General features: G+C 40.3%; 1 protein-coding gene across 4 annotated transcripts in view; it reads left to right on the top strand.

The window, feature by feature from the left end:
• Positions 1–20,558, top strand: part of SPECC1 (sperm antigen with calponin homology and coiled-coil domains 1) — an 82,498-nt gene that overhangs the window by 56,530 nt on the left and 5,410 nt on the right. For all 4 annotated transcript variants that reach the window (XM_052689017.1, XM_052689016.1, XM_052689019.1 and 1 more), the window contains 7 exons: positions 2,028–2,173; positions 2,395–2,495; positions 2,853–2,934; positions 6,140–6,290; positions 7,432–7,534; positions 19,597–19,713; positions 20,070–20,129. In XM_052689017.1, the coding sequence (XP_052544977.1) occupies positions 2,028–2,173; positions 2,395–2,495; positions 2,853–2,934; positions 6,140–6,290; positions 7,432–7,534; positions 19,597–19,713; positions 20,070–20,129 (760 nt within the window). The remainder of the gene's footprint in view (positions 1–2,027; positions 2,174–2,394; positions 2,496–2,852; positions 2,935–6,139; positions 6,291–7,431; positions 7,535–19,596; positions 19,714–20,069; positions 20,130–20,558) is intronic.

Raw genomic sequence — 20,558 nt, 5'->3', positions numbered from 1 at the left:
TAGACTAGTCTGTGAAGCGTGAGCCTTTCTCAGAGTTAAATCCTGCTCAGTGATTCTAGTCTGGCTGAGACTTGTCGTTAATACTGGCAGCCATCACTCCTTTCCAGTGTTTTGTGCTACCATTCAGTATGGTTCCTCTCTGGCTAAATGAAATCTGGGTCCAGCTTCCACTTTTCTGCTGAAATAATGGCTCTCCACAAGCCTTGTACTTGATCGTTCTCACCTGGTAAACCAGACAGAACTCTTACATAGTGGCCTTTTTAATTCTTGGAAACAAAATGGATTGCACTGGTTGACTTAGTCTCCTGAAGCTGGAATCTATTCTCTTTGTGTTTTCTTACAATGAGTAAGATGCAGATGCCATCACCTGATGATTTGTTATTTATATCTTAAAAAGCCATGAAGGAAAAAGTGAAGGATTGAGGTTAAAATTAGCCAGTAAAACAGTGGCTCCCTCAGAGCTCTGTGGATCTTATCCAGTTTGCCTTTCCTCCTTATTGGATTAAATGGAGAATGGAACTGAAATGGCTTTTTCTCTAGCCATCTGCCTCTGCGGTCCCTTCTGGCACACAAGGAGCTTGAATGAATTAGCAAAGAAATGCCTACTTAAAGACAGCACCTCCTTAAGCTCTGCCAAAAATAGAAGCATTAGTCACTCTTATTCTCTTATTCATTGACACCCTTTAGCCCTTTGCATTTTGTAGGCTGTGATGCCAAAAGGGAAAAAGGAAGACTCCAAGTTCTATTTTTAACTAACAGAAGTTGTTCAGTCTCATGGGTACTTGCCTGTTGGAGTCTTCCAGGCGCCCTGTGAAATCTCTTCTGGTTTTCTGTTCATGTAGCCCTTGGTGCCTACCTTACTGCAGAGTAGGGGAATGGTGATGCCTCAGCTTCTGTAGATCAATGTGCATTTCTTAAGCTGCTAGCAGATAGGGAAAACCATGTAATAAAGACTCTCTTTTTTATGTCACTAGGCTTTGTTGTCTAATTACAGCTTTCCTAAACTAAAGCTAGGTAATTACACTTGAAGTCTGCCTGGGCACTACTAGGTAAGTACAATGTCAGTGCTAAGCCATTTCATCCAGACCCATAAAATGCATGACTAGAATCATCAGTTATACTTACAATTATGCTTGCAGTTTTTATGTAATGTGGACTTTTCTGTATTAATTTCTTTCATGCTCACCACTATATCCTAACTTTAAAATTTCCTGTCAATGGAGTAACTGATCCTTACTGTTAAAATAGGGGCCTTCTATTTTGAGTACATCTATCTTCACTACAACCACTGAATTTTGGTATTCCTGTGTCTGTTAGGATGAAGCACTTCTGAGTTTTATTCCCTATATGTTTGTTAGAGGTGGCGATTGAGGGTTTACTGGTTTAGCAGATGTTTTTGTTGATAAGTTGTAAGAGTTGAATTTCAGTGTTTTTCATTATGAAGCATGTTTTCTGGTTTAACTTTTGTGGTTCTAATCTGAACCCTGTCCAGCTAATTATTTTTTTCCAGTTATGAGATTTTAACTGATAATAATGACGCCAGCAGAAGTTGCATCAATTAAAAACACAGAACATAACATGACATCTTTCTGTTTAGATTTTTCCTTGTTATATTCCGAGTACCACATTAGCCCATTGGCCCCAGTGCTGTACTGAATGCCAGTCTTCAGGTGATGATCTGTGGTGACCTGAACTTCATAAAACTCTTTGTTCCCATGATAGCCCTCTATCCTGCAGAAGATGAGAAATGGGGATGATACAGCTAACAACAGAAAGAATTGTTAATACGCAACGATTTCATGTTTGTTAGGCTCTAAACAATGATAGATGCTGTTCAACACTCCAAAACTCTCCACTCCACTCTCCAAACACTCCAAAAAATGAGTGTGAGCATTATAACAGTGGGTTTATATTCGGGTATTACAATGTAAGATTTGCATCGTTAGATTTGCCTTACACGTGAAGACCTGCAGTTTCTGCCTGTGTTTCCTGTTGCTGCTGACTTTGCTCTGGTTTCTTCTTTGCAGGCTGACAGCTGAAGAGGTAGAATCTATAGAGGCAGATACAGCCAACCGTTGGCAAGGAGTCTGCATTAGCAGGGCATCTCCCACACCATCAGAATCTGCAGCCACTGTGAAGTCGCTGATAAAATCATTTGATTTAGGATGTTCAGGTATGCTGTATACTGTAGTGGGGTTTTTTTCCTTCTTTTTGAGTGATAAATATGTATTTCTTGTCATTTTTTTTTGTGTTGCTGCTTAGTGGAAATGTTCTGTCAGTGCTTGGTTCAGACGTACTATCTGTGAAATGTCACTGTGTCATTGGTTCCCTGCTCTGCTGAGAGGAAGATGGCTGGTTTTGAAACACAATCGTTTCTATGCTTTTTCTTTAAAGGTAGCACTGGACAAAACATCACAGTTCAAAAGGTCCCTAGGAGCCCTCTAAGTGGAATTCCAGTGAGGACAGCCCCTGCAGCTGCTGTTTCCCCCATGCAGGTACGAGGAACTCTTTCAATCACTGGAGAGCTTGAATGGATAGATGCCATGTTTGAATGACACAGCTTCAGTGTGCCAACATATGTATGTGGACAATGGGAAAGGGAAACTCATCTGTTTATTTGCTGTGGAACATCAAATGCTTTAGTACTAACAAAAAGGATCAAAGTTTGCTTTTGACTTCGGTTTAGAGGTCTCAGTGGACGGATGTGAACTCCTTGGAATACAGTTCTGAACTTTAATCATAGTTATCTAGAAATTAAGTTTTAGTTATTGGTAGTAAGAATGAAAAACATCAGCATGAGTATGATGGCTAGTATTTTTTAATTCTCTTTTCTACATTTTTTTATTTCACAGAGACATTCTGTTTATAATAACACAAAGCCAGCCAGCAAAGGTGTTGTCAAGCACACAGATCTTTCAGACCTTCCACTTGCAGGTAAATTGCAGTAAATGTACAAATATTGCTGCTTTTGCCAGCATTGTCATTAACTGTTAGTTCTTCTGGGCCACTTTTCCTCTTCACATATGGTCAAAGAAAACATGAAAATATGTCTTTAGAGTCTGTCTTAAGGAGCTTATTGATTTTGTCATGTTTCCATTCCCATCTTGATTGTAGCCTTAGAAAAAGAAAAAAAAAAAAACAACTGATGCTCTAGGGTTTGCCAACACAAACTTGCCCTCTTTATTCCAAAGTATCCATGGCACCTCTCTAATCCATGCTGTGGAACTGGAGAGGGTTGAATTTTGTTCAGTATATGTGTGTTTGGAACAAGTCCAAAACACTGTCTTTTGGGGACCTGAATATTTTTGAATTGAGCTTCATTTGAAATACATCAAACATTTCAGATACAGATGGGACCATTTTAGGAGCAGTCATGTTTGGGGTTGAAAGAGTTTGTTTTGAGAGTTCTCAAGAGATGCACTTGTTTTTGTTTCACACTTTTGTTCTCTTAAAATTCTTTTTTACTAATTTTTGTTTCCCCTTTTCTCTGGGGCTCTTTATTTTGCTTATCTAGTCTTGAATTTAGTTACTGAACTGGAATTGAAGTTGGTACCAATAGATGACCAAATCTGTGAGGACAGATGAAGAATTATATTCATGTAGTCAAACTGAAACTATAGGGAGAGAAAAAAGAATCAGTCAACTTCTTCAGTGGTAGATTGAATTTTCTGCAGTAAGTTTGCTAATACAGGGAGAAATTGGAACCCACTTTCATTTTTAAACTCTTCAGATACTTTGGTAAAATGCCCTTTCCTCCATTCAAAAATGAAAAGATACCGGATCTGAACAGCAAAACAGCTTACAGGGATGGCAACATAAACAACATCTTGTCTGTGCTACCAGCTTCTGTATGAGTAAATGGTAGTCGAGCAGAGGTTATTAGTGGAACAGATAGTTTACTTAGATTTATCAATTGATTTCCAGAAAATCTCTTGCATGAAAATATGCTCTGATCCTACACAGAGCACAAGACTCTTAAAATCTCTATCAATTCATTCCATGGTGAAGCAATCTGTCAACTGTGATGTATTTCGAGTCCTTAATAATACATATCCCAGGTCAGGATGTGGATAATTGCTGTTATTACCTATAAACTATTGTTCTATGGAAATCCATTGAAATCAACAGATATTTGATTAACTATTGTGTGTTAAAATTTATGGTCACTTACCTAATGACTTCCTATGTCTATCATTTCTCTTTGTACCTGGATTTGATTTAGCCCCAGTAATTCATTGCAAATGCTTTCTCACTATGAAGTTGTAATAGCTCTGGTTCCAATCTAAATAACCCTAGAAGGCAGTTGATCCAAGTCCTGTGCAAACAAGACTGAATTAAAAAATATCCCCAAGGAAATTCAGAGTTGAAGTAGTCTCCATGATAATAATCTTCTGGCTGATTCTATCTGACTAATATTACAGCAGCGTCCTGTGATGTCCTTAATCTGACCCAAATGTGCTGTGGTTGAAGAGGAGAGTAGATTACTTTGCAGAGAGAGATGGTCTGAGTATGATCTTTTCAGTTAGAATCAGAATTTGACTGATTCTGTCCTGGAGTTTCTAGCAGCATGAAGCAAGTCAGAAGAAGTGTATTATTCATGCAAGTGAGACACAAAGTACAGAGCTGGATAGCATTGCCTGCACCACTTCAGGCACTTCTGTATAATTTAAGCCAGTAACCACAAAGTTTGTTTTAGTTCATGCAAACTGATCATGCTAACAGGATGTGATTTTTTTTTCCATAATCATGTTGCGTATTTTTCATGTGATTATTATCCCATTGCTTTTTCCAAATTGCTCCTTAATATGCCCTCATCTCTCCCTTCTTTTCTTTGTAGCTATGTGCTTCCAATAGCTTTTATTCCTGTCTGGGAGCCATCCTTTTCTTTCTTGCACCATGCTTGAATGCATCCTGAATGGTTGGCTCAGCATTTCCTATTTGAATCATGCCATTAGCCAAGCTCAATTATGCTAATGACAGTTTAACTGTGCACTTCCTTACAGGCTAGTGAGAAACCTTCATTCCTCCTCATAATATTTGGTTTTATTTATTGATATGCCCTTTGTTGTAGATCTGTTTCTCTAAACAGAATATTCTAAAGTATGAAAAGGTTCCAGAGCCATCTGGAACAACGTGCTTGTCTGGCAAATGCTGTAACACTTCTGCTGAAAATAAATGTAGGAACCGATGCAGTGATAGTACACTTTGCTGAAACAAAGATAAGAAGAGGAATTCATACACTTAGGCATTAATTATTTAATAATTAATATGGGGAAGTAACTGAAAAGGAAGAGAATATTAAATGATCTGCATTCACTTAATTTTTGATAACAACTCATAGTGTGCTGCTCATAGATTCTGGCTTGTTGACAGCTTGTCTGCAGAAAAGAAAACACCAGTTTTCCCAATATTACCCAACACTCTACTTGATAATTGAGAGGCATGAAGATAATTTGATTTCTATGATCTCCTTGGCTTCTGTTCAAAAACTTATCAACTTTGGATTCCATGTCTACTAATTTTGTGGATTTTATATATATAACCATATAATAAAAACAATATATAATATATGTAAATGCGTAATAGATGTAAATAATAATAATAATACAGCTGCATTTCCTATGAACATATTGAGAGCTCCCAAAGTCATATTACATAGGATGGCAGGCATCGTGTGCTAAAAAATGCCTTTTACTGCTGCCTTGAACTGGTTGCATTCAGGAGCGAAGAGGCTTTCATGTTACATGTCTTGTGGTGGCAGAGAAAAGCAAGTGTTATACTAGGGCTGGTCAGACCTCTGGTGAAGATATCTGGTAATCATCTTTTGAACATTTCAGTTTGTAGATTTTGGTATTTCCCCTCATTCACCTGAGGCCCCTACCCCCCAGCAGGAGTATCAATCACAGGAAACCAGGCAGTCCGTATTGTTGAAGTCATCAAAGCCATTCCTTGTTATGATCACCTCTAATCTGCTCAAGGTTTCCTAGCCCCATGTGTGTTTAATGAACAAATGAGTACATTTGTTTAGAATCAAAACAACAGACTGCATATTGTGTGCTGGGTGGCAGGACAGTAATTAATCAAATTCCTCAGACTGCAAGCTGGCAGCATTTTTTTTTTTCTTTTTCAATTCCCACAGACCTTCTGAAGGGGAGAAACGAAGAGCTGAAACCGGACCATTACCTCCGAAAAAGCCCCTCCCTGGAATCCCTGAGCAAACCCCCTAAGGCCTTCAGCAGCAGAATGCTTAACTCTACCCCCAGCAGCTTGAAACCCCAAAGCAAACTCAGGTACCAGCTAAGTCTCCTGGGAAAAACAGCACACTGCACAGATTTGATGTATTATCTGGAACCAAGACTGATGTTTTAATTAACAGACTCTTGTCTCCAGTAGAAAGCCTGCTGGCTAGTCTGTCTAGCTCTGAATTACCAGACTGTATAAACTATACTAGATTCAAATTTCAAAATTCAGACTATAGTAAAAACAATTATCTGTAAGATGAGCAATCATGACAAAATGAGGATAACAAATTTTCAGGAGCCATTAGTTGTATGCCAGAATACCATCATTATCTTACTGTAGCTTTGCACATTATAGTGAGTTAAAAGCTAAAAGCTTTGAGGCCTACAGGAGAGCCAGATAAATAATTTTCCTCTGATCTCCACCATTATTCTCAAAAGTAAAAGCTGTAGGGTAGAGACTATGCAGATTTTGATTGTTGGCCTTTAACAGTCCTCTAGGCCTTGACAGCAGTACAGGCTGCAGTTATTTCAGTTAAATCAAGTGTTTGTTCTGCAGCACCTCAATTGGATGCTAATTGGTGTTACAGATTCTTTAAGTAGGATATTTGCTCTGAAGGCTATAACAATTTGGTTTCCATTTGGGTTCTGTGCTGCCATCCTATTTTGTCATATGGATATTATTTCAGTAGCACTGAATCACACAAGCCACTGATTAGTCCTTAGGTACAGGGGAACAGGTTTTGCATGGGGAAGAGCAAACAATCTTCCTTTCACATGTTTGAGGCCAAGTTTGGTGGAGCCATGCACAACCTGATTGAGCTTTTGAACTGGATAATGCTTAAGGTCCCTTCTGACCCCAACCATTCTGTGATGAAGCCTCCCACATTTTTACCTCAAATCCAAGTTGCTGGATTGACTTTATGTACAGGAAGAGCCTGAGATGAGATCTGGCTAGAGAATCATCAGACCCCCTGCATATCGTGGAGATCTTCAAGACCCATTTGGGTGCTATTCTGCTCAACCTCCTGTAGGGAACCTGCTTTTAGCAGGGAAGTTGGACTCAATTATCTCCAAAGGGCCCTTGTAATCCCTATGATTCTATGATTCTATTTATAAATTGGGGGAGGGAGAGGAAAAAGAGACTTAAAATGTATTTTGTCTTCTTCTCCCTTCCGCTCCCTTGGATCAGTGTGGAGAGAAAGGACCCGCTGGCAGCCCTAGCCCGGGAGTACGGCGGTTCGAAGAGGAACGCTCTGTTGAAATGGTGCCAAAAGAAGACTGAGGGCTACCAGGTACATCTTCACTTTTCTCTAGAAAATAATTCATGATATTTTTTTTTTTTTGTCTGCGGGAAGTAAGCAACATCATTTCAAAGAAATACGTGCATTTCAGTCTGCTGATTTTTACCTTTATTTCTGCTGGATGTTTCTGTCCTTTTCCTTCAGATTTCTTTAGCACTGCAGTCCCTGGTATCACGTTGTTGTAAGTTGTGCAAGGTGAAATGTTTCCTGCATCAAAGACAACTGATGTTCAGAATTAGTGTGTATGAGCAGCAGCTTCAATTTGATACCAGTTTTTGAAATGACTTTTAATACATTTTTGTGTGTCACAAAATTTACGTATTTACTGGTGTGGCCTTGACAAAATTGCACTTTAGGATGCCACTCTTTCTCACCTGCTGCAGTTTAACAGAATTCTGCAAAGCGAGTTTTGACAGTTTGAGAATATGTAATTTCTTTGTGCAGTGATTTTTCACTGCTAAACAGGCATTAATTTTGTCCAGTTCTTGTATGGCTGTTGCTGTGCTCATTAAGCTCGGACTCCTGTTTGTACACAGATAAGTTAGACCTTTGATTCTGTTTGTAACTGAGCTGGAGAAGGCAGTTTTAGACAACAGTTCATCCTGTGCTATATGCTGGCTGAGCAGGACAGTCTTGGTTTGATATAATGTTGAGATTTTTTTTTTCCTTAAGAAAAATATTGTTTGTTACTTAGAACAGAGGACAAAAACAGTTATCACCACATGATATGCACCCTGGAGCATGTCTTTAATAAAAGCAGAGTCCAACTTTTAAAGTCAATAATATTTTTTTCTTCACAACATCTCTTTATGAAGCATTAGCTACAGGGGGCAGAAGATTGGAAGGAAAGACAGTAGCTTTTCCTTTAATAAACCGATCTATAGAAGTTCAAGTTGTTTCTTAGCACTGGCATATCTATCTGATTTGCACAAACTCCAGAGAAGGACAATCAGCAGAGAAAGCTCTTGGCTTCAGGCACACCTTGCAAGCACTAAAGCCAAGGTTAGATTACCTCCAATCATGCGATGCTGCCTTAGCGCTGTTCTGCGATGTTGCATCCTCTGCTCTGTTGAATTTATACTCTTTTGTATCTCACCTTCTGAAATTCTCCTGGTCTTTCATTAGAACGTACTGGGGGAATATTTCCATCCAGCATTCAGAAAATGATTGGCAAAATGCAACTTTCCCAAGCCTAAATTGTATTAAGCCGGAAAAACCATCTCTCGGGTTAGACTTTCTCCTGATGGCGTTGTCTTTTTTTGTTGTTTTAAATGTCAGATATAGTGAGTTTCCTCCACTTCTCCTAAAACAAACAAACTCATCAGAGTTCACTGTAAGGGAGGCAGTCTGTAGTTTCCTTTGTATAGTTACACCCAGGTGGGACTAATGGTAATACTTTCAGAAATTGTGTGGCTTTGTGAACACACAGGCCTGGTGCTGTAGGTACCAGTCTGGTAACTAGAGTGACAAGTATTCCCTCTGTGACAAAGTAGAAAAGGAATTTTGTTTTTCTGTGCTGAACCCAAGTGGTGGAGCTGTGTATCAGATAGCAGGCCACACAGGAGGTATGCAAGGCAGTCTATTTGTTTTTCCTTTTGGTATCAGCCTCTGGAGGAAAGTATGTCCGTGGGTCAGAGGACAACGCGTGTCTTTGCTTTATACGTGGCTGCTGGATGTTTAGATGATGTTTCAGGAAAAAAAAACTTTGCCATTTTGATTCCTGCTCTGATGAGATTCCTGTTGTGCCGGTGGCTGTCCTCCATCATTACCATTTCTAATGCAGCAGAATGAGTCTTCGGCAGTTTTCAGAAAGAGCAGGGATGGTGCTGACAAACACTGTAAGCCAGGAGAGCCCGAGAAATTCAGTTCGTGATGTGGGGGACCCTCATTGCTCAGAGCATAAGATTTCAGAGTAGAAATTGAAATCAAATGAACCAAAGGATAAACAATTCACTGATTTATGGTGAGAGTCTTGCCTCTCTATCCTTATTGCTTCACCTTGAAGCATTATCTCTTGGACATTCTTCTTCAGACTTTTGTTTCCATCGTGCCCTCTGTGGTGTATTCACTGACTTTTCTTGAACTGGCTTTTCCCTGACCCTTGCACTCATATGATAAGTCTGATATTAAGCTCCACAGGGAGTTTTTTTTCATTCTTGAGTACAAAGCCCTGGAGTGGAGTAAAGAACGTCATCCTCCTTCCTGCCTTACTCGCAGCTCTGGTGGGAATGAAGTAATGAACTTTAGCAAGCAGAGCCCTGATGACATGCATGACTCTTTTCTGTGCGTAATATCCTTGTCTGTGAGGTATCATCTGTGCAAGTTCCTGTATATTCTGTCATGGTCTTTCTAACATGAAGCCCAGAACCACAAGTCGCTTTGGATGTAAGCTATTTTCATCCTGGTGACGCAGTGGAAGGAGAGAAAATGAGACTTGATGCTTAGCTGCCTAACTTCTTTTTTCCATTGACTCCATGTACTGCCTTCCAACATCTAATATTGACAATTATAATGTGAGCTGGCGAGGAGGAGGGGAATTCCTTTCTGTTTATATTGTGGAGATACCAGATTTCATTAAATGATACTAGTAAAATGAATTAGAATAACCAATATGCTCATGAGCTTCTACTACCCGTGTCCCAGATTCCTGGGCGAAAGCTGGATTAGTGACCTAGGAGAGTATTTGGGGATAAGACCTAGGGACCAATGCACGAGGCTCCACTTTTAAATGCTTTAATCCATACAGGGCTTATACTATAGATAGAAATTTACATCCTGCTGCTGGCATATATCCTTACACTGACTACAGTGGAACATTCCTTGGCTTTTAGCTGCAGTGTGCTGTCCCCCTGGAGGCAATCTCATAAAACAAGAGAGGAACACTGGAGGGAGTTGAGAGAAATGCGACATAAATGAATGTTGGCCTGGAGAGTTTGATTTGTTTTTGAAAAAAAAGATTAAAAAAAATATTGCACGAGTTTCCAGTAACTGAGAAAAAACATGAAAGCATCTGTGACTCTGATCTGCTACCATTTCTAAGATCCTTATTCAAACAGTGATTGATATTAAAAAAGATACGAATACTAAGGAGAGAGTAATTATTTAGAAAGTGAAGAAGCTCTAGAATGAAAATAAAGTTGAAGTTCAGCTTAATGGCTGAAAGAAAAAAAAAAAAAGAGATGTCAAACACTATGGTATGTTCTACCATATGATTTCAGTTGTTATATTTCAATGCTGGGTGAATACCTTCTGGCATCTTAGGCATTGATTTTTGAATAACCATGCAGGAGAAGTGCTAAAAAAAATGGTAGCAGCAAGAAGAATAAAAAGTGTGAAATAAGGCTTTGGCTTTGGGTTCAGCAGCCTTTTGCAAAACCTCCCTGGGAAAAAACTCCAGCTTGGAAAAAAAAAACCAAACCCCCTTAATCTGAAGTATGGTTCCCTGTAAGAATTTTGCACTGGCACATCTCTTTGGCTGGACAGATACAGACTGCTCCTCCTTACTCTGTGAATTTGCTGATATCGTGGTTTATAATGTGATGAGGGTGATGAGATGACCCAACTTGAGTACTGCTTTTGTGGTTCCGAAGCTCAATTACTACAAGTCCTTTCAACCACAGAGCCTGCTGAGAGTAAGTCATTTGTGTTAAAATAGCTCTTGTTCTGTTGTCTAGTGTTTTTGTTGTTGTTTTTTTTCATTTATTTTAAAGTTATAATCATAGCAACAATGTGAAGCAGGAGGTGGGTGCCTCTGTTCTCATAGGCTCTGTTCCCATGAGCTGTAACTCCTGGAAGCTGCTGAAAGTCATTCTTGTTGCATTATCACCTCCCATAATGATATCATTAGTGACTGTGGTGTTATTTGAGTGCTCAGGTTCTATTTGCTCTCTGTGGAGACCATTTGTCAAGAGTCCAAACCTCTCTAGATTAAGTCTATTGCTATCCACAGATGTGCTGTGAACACATGGAGCATAAGAGGCACTTAACCCACCATCGTTAGAGTTCAGGATTATTGTTTCTGCCACATACTCTCCTTAGAGAGGGGAGGGAACTTCTGCCATGTTAATAAATATCGTTTGCTTAGAAGCACTGTTCACATTTTTTCCAGCAGCCATGCCTCCGTCCTATGGCACAGAGGAAAAGAGAACCTGAGACTTTTCTCTAAAAGTACCACTGTGGTAATTAGTTTAAGCAATATTAAAGTGAGCTTAATGGGACCCATTCAGGATCTGCTCCTTGAAGAACTACCATCCTTTATAATGAAGCCATCTGTGTGGTTGTCTTAAGTAGGGGAATGTGAAATAGGAGGTGGTGAAGAACAGACAGGAGGTGGCTCTAGAACAGACAGGGGAAAATAGCAGCTATACCTCTGAAGACGTTTTTCTTCCATAGTTTCCCTGCCTGTGCATGCAAGCCATTGCCTTGTAACATGACAACTTATGTAACTTATGCACTTCTGCTCACATATAGGGCAGTGCCACCCAATTTCATGCCTCTGGAAGAATCACACCGGCATGCAGAAAGTCTTTAGTAGCATGATATTTACCTAACTTTCATAGCTGCTTCTGGAAAAAGGAATTCCTTTTCATTATTCTGCACAAAGTGTGCTAGCAACTATGAGCAAAGCTAGAAGAAAATGATTTATTTGTTTCCCTGCCTTATTTGGAGTCACTTAACATTGCAGTAAGTTCCAAGAACACTGTGCTGTTTCAAAAAGTATTCTTAGGAGCATGTAGAAACTATTTTTAGGGCAATACTCTCTGACATTGTATTGTTTGGTCTGAATTAGCAAAATACAAAAATCTGTACCCCCAGCATCTTGAATATTTGTCTGGAAAGTTGTGAATTGTTTTCTGAAGCTTCAATTTCTTAAGACACAGGGAGTTTTAGGGCTCTGGTGAAATATCCTAAGGGTATCTGCGTTCTTCGTATCTTCTAGAAATACAGAATGGCATGGAGAAGAGTCTGAGTACTTCAGCCTTCGTCTTGTGTGTTTGTATTAATAGCAGTGCCTTTCAGATGTGCTTCAGATAGTTATTCAAAAAGAAGAAAAAGGCCTGTCCTGAAGTATTCCTGCTATTACAGCTATCTTAGCCTTGAGAGACAGAAATTGGAAGCAAATTTCTTCCAAGCATAACCGAAAAGTCATTAAGTATAATTCTGAGTGCCCGTACTGCATGAAGCTGGTATATCAGACCATGTGAAAGTTGCAGTGTCTGCATTGCGTTATGTTCTTCATGCAGCAAGGATGCAAAAGCGTGGGGAGAAAAACAAGGGCCATGCCAGTGTGTGCTGTTTGTCAAGTAATTGTAGCAAGAGACTGGTTGACCAGTGGCTTGGAAACAGTTACAAAGCTTTTATATTTGTTTTAACTATCACCCAAAGATGTACAAATGCACATAGGCTGATGAGGGTGTAAAGTTCACTCTGGTCTGGTGGTCAGAGGCCAATGCATTTGCAATAGGGAGGTGGATGCTGCTGCTGGACGAAGCAGACAAGGTGCTTATTTCTCAGCTGCTACAGCATGCAAATGTATTAAAGGGCTGTGTGTTCTGGGAGGAGAGCCAAAAAACTCCTTCATGACCATGCCTGAAGAAGAAGACTGAAAAAAGCACCTCCAGACTTCAGTGACAGCCATCTATTAATTCCAAACTATTCCTGGAGGAACTCCTCTATGAATTCCTATTTCTTCTGCCACACCCTGCACGTGCACACTGCACGTTTTGGATTAGATTTCTGTTTACTTAGAGCCTGCTGGGTAAACAGCAAAAGCTATCTGTCTTAGTATTTACCAGTGCCATTAATGCATCAGAGTTCTTCTCTGGCGTTCTAAAGCACCACACACTAGCAGATCTGGTATGAGAGGGCGCACGTGTTTGTAACAGCACTGTGCCCACAGTGCTCAACACATTTTGACATTTACAAGTGGAACGTATGTGCAGTGAGGTTTGGTAGGAAGTGGGGTATGTGGTGCATTTCTGAGAACTGGTTAAAATTTCTGCCTGAGTTTTTTTTCAATTGTTGCAGAAAGTATTTTAGTTTTGTGAAGAGGATGTTGACTTCAGAGAGACTTTTCCTATCTATGCAAAAATTGAAGGGAATCTTAGGAAAAGCCATTGAGATGGGAGGGTCAACCCCGTGTTTAAATGAAAATTGATAATAGGGGGATAGGAGTTTTGCTCCTGAGTCTGTTTTGGGCCACCTCTGTGATTGTGGCAGTCTTGCATAACATTGCCTTGGTTTTCCAGGCTGTTAAAATACAGATCATCTTATCATCTCAGTGGATAATGATGAGTTTCAGTCATGTCTGGAAAGGTGTTCTGATAACAGGGCAGTACTGAGGGTTTTTAATAATGGAAATTGAGTATGAATTTTCAAGATATTCCTGATTCTTTTCCAGAATAATTCTTTTCTTCTTCTACATGAAAGCACTCAGATAGCTGACTGGTTATATGCAGTTTCTCTTTATGTCCCAGCTGAAGCCAGGGCTGGGTCTGGAAAACATGTGTAGCACCCAAATCTTCACATGTTGGGAGAAATCCATTTCATTACTCATCTGCAAGCCCTCTTTGCAGTGGTGCCAATTCCTAAATGCACCAATGCAGACAACTAATTTGAGGTGAGTTCTACCTTTTTCCTCCCTGCTCCCCCACAAGGGGCTTTATCTTTTAAGCAAATAAAAGTCTTTAGATTGAAAGGATAAAATAAATGCCCGTGCAGCGCTCTCACACGTAATTTTCTGTCCTGCTGGGTAATTTTAAAAATAGCATTTACATTCTATCCATCCCAAAGTCCAAGACATTTTCCTTGTGTTGCCTGGCTGCAGTGACAATCAGTGAAAACACTGATTGGTCACCAGCTGGAACAACTCCAAGCTGTGGATTTAAGTGGGAGAGCTGAGCCCTGTTGCTTCTTCCATCAATATTCTGTGCTGCTGGGACCTCCTCCTAACTTGTTTCCATCCTTTTTCATGAGCCTACCACAGTTTGCAGCCTACCCCTCTGCCCAGGAATTGCAGGACGTGTCTGATGGCACAACTGCCCATCAGATAATTAGCAATAACTGTGGGGGCCGTCACTGTGCTCGTTAGCAATTCTGTGCCAGGCTGCTGGCAGGAAGTAGCTAAGCTGCTGCCTTGGACTCAGAGGGCAGTGCGTACCTCCCCAGCTCCCTCCTTTCCTCCCCAGAATGTCTGTGTGGCCATCAGAGCTGTGCTGCTGCATCTTCACTCTTGCAGCCTTGGCAATGAAAGAACACAGCCCGGCCTGTTTCGTCTCTGCAGCTTGCAGCTGTGTGGTGTCCTTTATGTGAGATGTGAGAAAAATGATGCAAGTGTTAGCTTTGTTAGCAGGAAAGAATTGGCTTTCAGCAGGTGAGCATTAAAAATATAATTTATACTGAAGAACAGAGAAGAGGTGAATGAGAAAAACTAATTGCTTCCTGGCCTTGCTGTGTAATCCACCTCTGCCTCTCCAGACGCAGCTAACTCTCTCTCTCTGCTCTCCTCTCCCAAAGCTGGGGTGCAAAGAGACAGTTAAGTCCCAGAATGAGGAAGACGTACAAAATCCTGTTACTTTACTGGCCTCCAGAGAGTTCTTTGAAGTAGGTGACCTTAGTAATGAGAATGTTTTCATAGGGTAATTGGTATTCAAAGCTGCTTGTGTTATTTGCTAGGAAAAGTTCACATGCATTGTGTGTAATGTGTGCTGTGCCAGCAATGTGTCTCAAGCTTTTTCCTGATTTACCAGAATTTACTTTCTTTCTAAGAAGTTGATCTTAATACATTCTAATGAAAAGGAAACCTAAAAACAAATCATAGTGAAATGTTTACCGGTCCACGCAGTGCTGGGAGCAATACAGCCAACAGGCAGGAACGGATGCTGCTTGGCTCGTTAAGGTGGTTATTTGTATTTACAATTACAGTGATGATATCCATGTCAGTTGCAGCTGTATTTCACTTTGCAAGCCAAGAAAGCGGGTGGTTACACAGTTATGTTATCACCTATTACTGTAAGCATCTCCCATTTGGTGCCACTTTTGCTTTTATTCTTATGACAACTTCAGTTACAGCAGCAGCACATCTACAACCAGAACGACAGAGTGAAGCTGCCTTGTAGAGGTCACAGACCTCCTCAGTACTTCATGAAAAAAGAGCCGAGCTTGAAGAATGCACAGATTATTTTATAATGCCTTCACAATCTACTCGGAATGGTATCTCTAAGACAACTTATGTCTGATTATTAGATGGTGCAGAGCTTTAGAGAGCACTGTTACCTATTCTTGCCAGTTTGATCCAATCTGGAAAGGTAATGAAGAACATGAGACACTCCTGACTTTCTGCTGTATTCTTAGAAATCTTGTTTTAGAAAGACTTGCAGAGATTGGGAGCTAAGAAAAAATCTGTGCTCAGTGCATGACGATAAGCTTGTTGATTTTCTGCTTTTTAATCATCCTTTCTCCCTGTGGCTATTCTAGTCATCCAATGTAAGAGAGCTGGGTGCTCCTGAGGAAAACAAAAGTCACAAACTTTTTCAAACACACTAAATGAGATAGCTCTTAAAGAGCTGACGCCACTTCCTTACATTGTTTCGTACGTATAATCAGCAGTAAGGTGCACGACTTGCTGACATGTCTTACAGAAGTGTTAGAAGTACAGAAGGGGGGGGAGGATGGAAACACTGAGTTTCAAAGAGGTTAAAACAATCCTCACTGAGACTGCAGCTGCCCAAACCATTTGAACTGGGGATATTAATATAGCCTGGAGGACAGAAGGTAGTTTGGTTTCCCTTCCAATCTTGGCTAGCAAAATAATACAATAAATAGTATTGCTGTTCCACAAGTTACTCTCGATAGATTTTATTTTTTTTAATCAAGAGGTATTATTTTGTATATTCCATTTATGAGTGAAAGATTTGTAAGAGAATGCAAGAAGTTTCCTGGTAATAGATTGACATTTTAAATGTGAAAGGTAAATCACTTCAGATTTGCAGCCACTCATTTGAAATAATTGTGTGCAATTGTCCAAGCCATCTGGGTGCATCCTGTAATTACAGAAGAATCCTGGCAGTCTTCAATTTTAGGCATTCATGCCTTCCATCCATGTTAACTGGACCTGACCGTGTTTCCAATTCACCTGTATTTCCAGTGAGCTCCCCAGCTGTTTCATATATTTGGAGCATTTCAGATGAACTAGAGAATTCTGTTTGCTCAGATTAGGTCATGCTATGGGGAGCCCTTCTTGTATTACTGCTTAGGCAATGTTTAGTACTCACCTACTCAGGGCTTGGAGTTTATGTGCTTCCTTTGGTAGAACCACTTTGGCTGAAGCCCACTAACTTGTCCCCCATCACCCTGTTAGGGTGAAACGAATCCAAATTAGATTTGCAGTTTCACACGGCTGTGCTTGAAGATGGATGAGTGGAGGTGGTCCTTGGGAGTTGCCTTTCAAGGTTCCTTGATCAGATTTTGTATTGGAAAGTCAGCATCAGGATTTGCTGAGATATGTAGCCTATGGAAGGGAGGATTTTGTCCAGGCAAATATATAGTCTCAATATAATGACTTAAAAGCACCATATGTTAAGACTTCTGGTTTGTGAATGTGATGCAGGTCTTTGATTATTGATAGGGAGGAAGAATTCCAGAAAGCTGAACTGATTAAGGGGGAGCTGCTCTTAAAAACAGGCATTTCTCTTTGACTTATTCAATACGTTTAAATAGTTCTGTCTTCAGTACTGAAGCTTATATTTTCTTTGGACTGATATTCAGTGATTAGCCACTCTGGTGCATTCCAGGTCTGCTGTTCTGAGAGGCAGGAGGGCAACTTGTTTGCTGGGGGTGGGTGGGAAGAGAGATGATAAGGATGTATTTATTGCAGGCTTCCTTCCGCAGAGTTCCAGTTTAGCTTCAAGCTGATTCATGTTTATAATTCATAATTCTGGGTCTTAAAGAGAAAATTATGACTCAGAGAGCCATTGCTGCAGGCACAGGATCTGCATGGCGGGAATATCTTGGGTCAGTATTTAACATACTGAGGCTGCAATGAGGAACGTGTGATGTCATTGTTGCTTTTTGCTGAGGACTCAAAGATCCAGCGAAATCTGATGGGGTGGTTGTTTTTTCCTCAGACAAACAAGGAATTGTTTTTAGTGAGAAGAGATCACACAGATTTCCCTGTGGGTCCTTAGGTGGCTCTCGCAGTGCTCTGTTATCTGCAAGCAAAGGTCCTGGTCCTGGAGTGGGGGGCTGATGTTAATGACTTGCAGGTGTTCGGTGCCTTTTGGACTTGGCATGTCACTTGTGCTATAGAGAATACATATGATCTCTAAATAACATTGCCTGGACTTGTTTTTATTTCTTTATTATTATTTTTTTTTTTGCTTTGCCTTATGTCAGGTAACTAAGATACACAGAAATGAATCATGCTGAGTACTTTCAGACAACCAAGCTCCCTGTGTGCTTCTAGATCAGTCTTTTATTGTTCCCACTGCACATATGAACTTTCTTTTGAAGTGAGTGGAGTGTTTTCTCTGACAAGAAACCTGGCTGCTACCCTGGAAATAGCTTTGTCTGGATTACCCTTATGCTGTTAGCAGTTCTCTACCACTGCCCCAGCAAACCTTACACTCAGGTCTTTCTGTGCTCCTGCTTTGCCATTCTATTGGGCATGGAAAGATTCTCATGTCATACTCTTGTGGCCTATCGTGGTGATAGGCTGTTTGCTGATAACATGTACTGGCCTCAGTAAATTTAACACTTTGGTAATTTGGAGGTCAATCCTTTCCCACTAACTGCAGATTGATAAATAATATGTGCTTTTTCCATCAGAAACTTCACTTCCTGTTGCAACTTTATGGCTTAGGCAATGCCAGGATAGTTCTCAGAGTAAAATATTTCTTTTTTGCAATGGTATTCAGCTACTATGTCTCTTTTATCTCCATTGACAGATGTGCTTAGCCCAAAATGCAATCTGGTGGCTAGTACAGTAATGACTGCTGATGATAACCTGCTTGCTCAGTTCATTAAGTTTGTAGATTTATTGCTGCCAGAGTATTTTAACCTGAAATATTCTGAACTCTTTCAGTTTTAATCATATTTTATTGTAGACATTAATTTCTAATCTGAAATCCTGACTGGACAAAGTCCAGGTTGGACAACTAATCAATGAGGCGTAAGTGAAAAGCACATGATGAAATACTTACCAGCTGGGTTTTAGTGCTCCTGCGTGAGGTTTTGTATGAGAAATGCAGTAAAAGATCTGTTCCGAGGGGAATCTTGAAAGAGGATGGAAAACAGCTAAATAAATAAAGTTAAGTAGCAGAGAGTGAGAGCTGGCGTTCGGTGCACTGAAGATCTGGCTAAAAGGGGATTTCAGGGTGTCTGAGCACCTGTCACGGTGTGAGAGATGGTGCAGCACTGTCGTGTCCTGGAGCCTTCCATGCTTTGAACATTTGGAACTTTTCTAACCACTATCCCTATTGTATGTTTAGCTTCTTGTTGGAACTACAGCAATAAAACGTAGCCTTGAGGATTCCTGGGCACACTGATATGGCTCCATCAGTGCACACAAGAATGTTAGAAAGGTCACATCAAATTCTGTATCTCTAACTTCCCGTTCTTTATCTACCTTTTGCTCAGTTCTCTGTGACGTGCAAATGAAAGCTGCTGCATTGACAGAGAATATAAGAATGCAGACATGCCTTCATGCAAACAACTCTGCAAATTAAGCACATCTGCCCAGCTCCTGGAAAACTGCCCACTCAGCTGCTGGTGTTGCCAATTTGGAGCCTTTCTCTCATACAAATAAGCACATTCTTTCTTTAGGGCTTGAGAACTAGGTTATGTTATTACCAGTCTGATAGGGCTTTCGATAAGGAACTGAATCTTGTTGATCACACATTCTCTTAAAGTATCTCTGTGAAGGCAGCACGAGGTCAAATACACAGAATCACAGAATGGTTGAGGTTGAAAGGAACATCTGGAGGTCACCTGGTCCAGCCTCCCTGTTCAAGTGATCAATGTGGCACTGTTAAGGAATGGTTTGTTTCCTCTTACAGAATATTGACATTACCAACTTCAGCAGCAGCTGGAGTGATGGGCTGGCCTTCTGTGCTCTGCTGCACACGTATTTGCCTGCACATATTCCTTACCAAGAGCTCAACAGCCAGGATAAAGTAAGTTCTGTTGTACTTAATCCTAAAAAATCTGCTGAATGCACAGGGAATATTATCCATTTTGATGGAGACACAGTGCTCTAAGATCTTGGTATTAATTCACACAAAATAAAAAGGTGGGAGGAGCAGTAAAAGGCAAATGTCATTTAAGAACTCAGCAGATAGACTGCAGCTTTTTTTTTTTTTACCTGGGACCTGATCTAGCTACTTTGCCTGTGAAAATACCAAACCTGGTGTTTTTCAGTACTCAGATGTTTGTCCCTTCTTATTTAAACTTATTGTTTGCCCCAGACACAAAGTAGAATTCCAGAATCATACACTGATAATCCTTTTGAACCTTTGTTTTATTCTTACAGAAGAGAAATCTGCTGTTAGCATTTCAAGCTGCCGAAAGTGTGGGCATCAAACCCAGCTTGGTGAGTAATCTACTTTTAGCAAGGGAAGAATTGCTGCCTACATCATTCCAAAGCTTTTGTTGTCGTGTGGCTGGTCAGTCAACTTGCACTGAAAATGCTCATAGTGTGCTAGAGAATGTGCAGCACCATCTCTGAAAGTCTGCGTTGTTTTGAGAAGTCCCAGCAGACCAAATCTGTAGTGTTGTTGAATTAATACAGTTTAAAGTAACTTCTGGGGGTCATCTGGTATTAAAATTGAGAGTATTGATTATGTCTTCCTCTCAGAAGCTTATTTGAGAGATGATTCCTGTTTGCATGGGCAGAGCCCTTTATCTGCCTGCCAGATCGTTTTCTTTCCTTTTGTTTTAGAGTTCTAAGAAACAGAAGAATAATTTTCTTGTTAAACTGTTTAAAAAGCCTTTGCTTAAATCAACAATTTAATGGCAAGAA

Source organism: Tympanuchus pallidicinctus, unplaced genomic scaffold (genome assembly GCF_026119805.1).
Source record: "Tympanuchus pallidicinctus isolate F22 unplaced genomic scaffold, pur_lepc_1.0 scaffold24, whole genome shotgun sequence".
Taxonomy (NCBI): Eukaryota; Metazoa; Chordata; class Aves; order Galliformes; family Phasianidae; genus Tympanuchus; species Tympanuchus pallidicinctus.
Note: the sequence above shows the minus strand (reverse complement) of the source record. Positions and strands in the feature narration are given on the sequence as shown.